This window comes from Triticum urartu, chromosome 1, assembly GCF_003073215.2.
Source record: "Triticum urartu cultivar G1812 chromosome 1, Tu2.1, whole genome shotgun sequence".
In the NCBI taxonomy this organism is placed as follows: domain Eukaryota; kingdom Viridiplantae; phylum Streptophyta; class Magnoliopsida; order Poales; family Poaceae; genus Triticum; species Triticum urartu.
The window spans coordinates 465,872,019-465,877,021 of record NC_053022.1 but is presented as its reverse complement, the minus strand read 5'-3'; the positions used below and the strand labels follow the sequence as shown (position 1 = coordinate 465,877,021).

The window sequence follows — 5,003 nt, the reverse complement described above, 5'->3', positions numbered from 1 at the left end:
GCGTGCGTTGCCACCGAGACAGCGCGACGAGTACGTGCCCCGTCCTCCGAAGCACCAATTTCCCCGTTTCGAGGGCGAGGCCCCGCGAGTCTGGCTGGATCTTTGTCTCGCATATTTTGAGTTGTACCAAGTGCCACTGCACAACTGGGTGGCGACAACGGCTCTCTATGTCGAGGGCCATGCCGCGCTCTGGCTCTGGGCTTTCCGACAGACACATACTGACATTACCTGGGAAGTTTTTCGCCGCGCCGTGGGTGGCCACTCCGGAGTAATAGCAACTTATCAACGGATCAAGAAGCTCTTTGCTTGGTGTGGCATGAAACAGGCAGTGGAGGATTTTGTGCGTCAATGTGCAACCTGCCAGCATGCCAAACACGAACACCTGAAAACTCAAGGCCTCCTCCAGCCACTGCCGATACCTACAGAACCTTGGCGTGACATCACCATGGATTTTGTCGAAGGGTTGCCAACTTCTGAAGGTTATGAGGTGATCACGGTGGTAGTTGATCGCTTAACAAAATATGCCCATTTTGTTCCTCTTCGTCACCCATTTACAGCAGCTACAGTTGCTCGTGCCTTTTGGGACAATATCATCAAATTACATGGCGTTCCTCACTCGATCGTTTCAGATTGTGACAAGATCTTTACCAGTGCGATGTGGCGTGGATTTCTCGACGCAACAGGCACCAAACTCAGTTATTCAACAGCATACCATCCTCAAACTGATGGCCAAAGTGAACGCGTGAATCAGTGCCTTGAGATGTACCTAAGATGTGCCGTTCATGACAACCCGAAGCAATGGCGTAAATGGCTTCCCACTGCAGAGTTCTGGTACAATACTACACATCATTCTTCACTGAATACATCTCCTTTCAAAGCTTTGTACGGCCAAGAACCAAATTTGGGAGGCCTACCAGACCTTGCTACACACTTGCCGGAGGATACTAGTGCTGACTTGGAGTGGACAAAGCACAATAATGTTCTGCGACTGCAGTTAGCTTGGGCACAGAACAGGTACACACAGAAGGCGGACCGCAACAGAACGGAGCGATCCTTTGCAGTGGGTGAACAAGTATTGCTGAAATTGCAACCCTATGCCCAGTCTACTGTAGCAAATCACTCTTGCCCCAAACTGGCCTTCAAGTTCTTTGGGCCCTTCTCTGTCGAGCAAAGGATCGACTCCATGGCATACAAGCTGGAGTTACCAGCAGGCAGTCGTATCCATCATGTGTTCCACGTCTCCCAACTGAAGCCGTTCACACAAGATTACTCACCGGTCTTCTCTGAATTACCTCGACCCCCAGACCTGACAGCAGCTCCACTACAACCAGAACTGATCCTGGATCGACGCATGGTGAAAAAGGGGAACACTTCAGTCGTGCAGGTCCGTGTTCAATGGACCTCCCATTCTCCTGATGCAGCAACATGGGAGGATTACAATGTACTTCGTCATCGTTACCCAGCAACTCCGTGTTGGGATGCAGACGCTCTCGCTCAAGGGGGGAAAATTGTCACACCTGCTACTGCGTAGCGGTGGACTAGCAAGAGTAGGAGAGGTGGTAAGAGGTGGGTTGAGCCCAGTGGGTAGCCTTGAGGCCGCATGTGGCCCAAGTGCGTGGTGTGTGGGTCTGTCTGTACTAAAGCCCTGGTCCTCGAGGGACAAGGCAGCGAGTAATTGAACTCTCTCGTTCTGAATCTTGATCCCCTTCTCCTACCTTGCCTCGTCGTCTGCTCTCCTCATCTCAAATTCTCTGTGCGATCGATCCCCTTCCAAGGTTCGGTCGTCACAATGTGGTATCAGTTGCTCGTTGGTGAGAAGACCACCGCTAGCTACCGGAACCGGTAAAGGTGACTTTGCGCACTTGCCTCCTCCTTCACCAGCTCGAACAATTGGAACCCTGAAGATTATAAGGATTGCTGAAACGAAATTGACACCGGATTAGAAGTCCGGCCAGAGAAGGGAAACCCTAGACGCCGTCGTGAGGGGAGTGCAAAAACTATTTCGGCCACTCAAATTCGTTTAGCAACAAATGACGTCAAACCAGACCGAGTCCAGGCCGAACCTTGGAATCTGGGGAATTGTCAGCTGAGAACTTGCATTTTCGCCCGTCTTCTTGGGGACTTCAGTCCAGGCCGAACTTCCTGTGGAGGCTGGATAAACGAACCTCCGTATCCGCACCCCAAAAAAAGGAAAAGTTGCGAACCGCGAAAAAATATCCCGCAGGCACACCGAGTCGCGTCGCGCTCGCGCCATTCGACAGCCAGTTCCGTCCGTCCGTGCACCCCCCTCGTCGCGTGCTTCTTCCTCCCCTGGTCCGGTCCGCCGTTCGCCACCGTCCCTCCTCGTCTCGCTCGCCGGCCCGCCGCCCTCCCGCGACCACTGAGATCTCGCCGCCCGGCGGAGCCCTAGCCCGCGCGCCCGGCGATGTCGCACGCGCAGCCCCAGGGCGACACCATCCCGCTCCACCCGTCGTCGGCGCAGTCCGACATGGACGAGATCGAGAGCCTCATCCACGCCGCCCCCACCGCCGCCGCCGTCCTGCCCGCGCGGCCGCCCTCCCCTCCGCGCGCGTCCATCCCCGTCGCCAACATCCCTCCCGTGCCCCCTCCGGCCAGCTTCCGGCCCCAGCCGCCCCCCACCTTCTCCCCCGCGCCGCTCCCCTCCGCCTCCGTCGCCATCCCCATCCCCATCGGCGCGGACGGGTTCGGGAGCCCCGCCAACACGCTCACGGAGCCCGTCTGGGACACCGTCAAGCGCGACCTCACCCGCATCGTCAGCAACCTCAAGCTCGTCGTCTTCCCCAACCCCTTCCGCGAGGACCCCGGCAAGGCGCTCCGCGACTGGGATCTCTGGGGGCCTTTCTTCTTCATCGTCTTCCTCGGCCTCACCCTCTCATGGTCGGCCTCAGTCAGGAAGGTACGTAGCTACTGCATTTTTTATATCATTTGAAATCCAAGTCCATCAATATTCAGTTAGCTGGGTGCAACGCCTGCATTTGAAATACATTAGTTAGAATGAACTAGTGCAAACCTTCAATTATTTAATTCATGAGGCCCCACATTGATCAGGTGAAAATATTTTTAGTACTTGTCAATTGCATGGGTGATGGACTGATGGTTAACAACGTTAATAGTAATAGTTATACCAGTTCATCCGGTACTATTTATCTGAAATGCAAAAGCGTTGCAGACACTGTAGATGACCTGATAACTGCTGCTGCACGTATTGTAGATTTAGCAGGGGATGTAAATCCTTGATTACAAACCAAACAGTGTTAAGGCTGGATTGTTGTTATACATCTCCAGCACATTCTTATTTGTTGCGTGTGTTTTGCGAACTTGCTTTACAAACTAGGATTAGAAGAAGTGCACTTTTGTAAAGAATAAAAGAGCATAAAGAGCATAGGGAGATTTCTCCATTACCATGCTATTTGCACCTGCCATGCTCTCGATCTTCTTAGGAGTAAAGTGAAAGTTGGGGAGAGTGCTGTTAAATCTGGAAGGCAGTGTATTCTTAGAAGGGGGACTATGCTTTTCCTTGTGAAAAAGGGTACTAGAGACATGCTTATAAATATTTTAGTTTGCCCGCGAACCTTCTAGGTGGCCTTGGCCATTCCACTAATTTATCTATGGCATCTCCAGTTCAGTAGCTTACTTTTGCTTTTATAATGCTTCAAGAGGTCCAGTAAAAATCTAGTGTTTGATGAAAATTATTCCAAGGAGGGAGAGCTGTCATGGAAATAAAAAGTGCTGCAGCAGTGCAGTAACTTGGGCATTTGATGTTCTTCTGAAGTTTTCATCGGCAGCAAACAGAATTCACACCTAGAACCAATTAATTTCATTTCGATAGAAAATTTTAGATGCTCGTTAGTCCATATGCAAGCATCCTTGGAGATCCTCTAATCTGTATGAACGCTTCATCCTATGATTGCAGTTCACTTTTTAATTATCATTTGATGTATCACATACTGACTTGGATGACACGCCTTTTGTGTTTGTAGTCTGAAGTATTTGCTGTCGCGTTTGCTGTACTTGCTGCCGGTGCTATAATCCTCACGCTGAATGTGCTGCTTCTGGTACTTAAACCCCTCGTCTCTCTCCCACACGTGCTTGCACATGTATACGCAATGACCACATTGTTTCGTTTGCAGGGCGGCCAAATCATCTTCTTCCAAAGCCTGAGTCTTCTTGGATACTGCTTGTTCCCCATGGACGTGGGAGCTCTGATTTGCCTGCTCAAGGACAACGACATGCTAAAGATCGTCGTGGTGGCGGTGACACTAGCATGGAGCTCCTGGGCCGCCTATCCATTCATGAGCACCGCCGTGAACCCAAGGAGGAAGGCCCTGGCGCTGTACCCCGTCTTCCTCATGTATGTCTCCATTAGCTTCCTCATAATCGCGATAAACTAGGGGTATGAAGGTTGCTGCCGCGGACCGTCAAGTCCGGAGATTTTCCCGTCGAACCATCCGAGTGAGTACAGGTTTTGTCTGACTGGTTTCTTTTGTAAATAATAAATTTTGCTGACTACTTTGAGATTTCTTCTTCTTCCTCTTCTTTACATAATCAAAGGGCGTATAGTAGGGGTATAGAAAATCAATCCAGCAGGAAATCGTACGTTCTGTAAAGGCACCACTTTGGTTTGCACCTGGCTAGAATAATTTGTAGGCTTGCTGCCTCACCATGGTGTTAGCATGTTCCATCTATCTGTGTGCCGGTTTCTACTAGCTTGCCTGTTTATTATTGCCTGACCAGGAGTGCTTCTTGGAAGTTCTCATTGATGCAAGTATCCGTTAACTGCGTACTGTTGGGATGAAAAATGGTGAAAGAGACTCACCACAGCCAAAGTGCAGCCGGAGATTGACTGCTTGGTCACATGAGTTTCTCCATTTGCTGTATTTCTAGCCCCGTCGTGTGTACTCTGCACCATGACCAGACCAATATTGACTCGCGAGTCGTCACTGAATTCCGACTGACGACATGAAATGGTTTCAAAACCCGTT

General features: G+C 50.8%; 1 protein-coding gene across 1 annotated transcript; it reads left to right on the top strand.

The window, feature by feature from the left end:
• The first annotated feature begins 2,204 nt into the window (after positions 1-2,204).
• LOC125535638 (protein YIP4b-like) lies at positions 2,205-4,704 on the top strand. Its single transcript, XM_048698708.1, has 3 exons — positions 2,205-2,917; positions 4,002-4,076; positions 4,152-4,704. Exons 1-3 carry the CDS (start codon positions 2,426-2,428, stop codon positions 4,410-4,412), a joined length of 828 nt encoding a protein of 275 aa, XP_048554665.1. The 5' UTR covers positions 2,205-2,425; the 3' UTR covers positions 4,413-4,704.
• Positions 4,705-5,003: the final 299 nt, after the last annotated feature.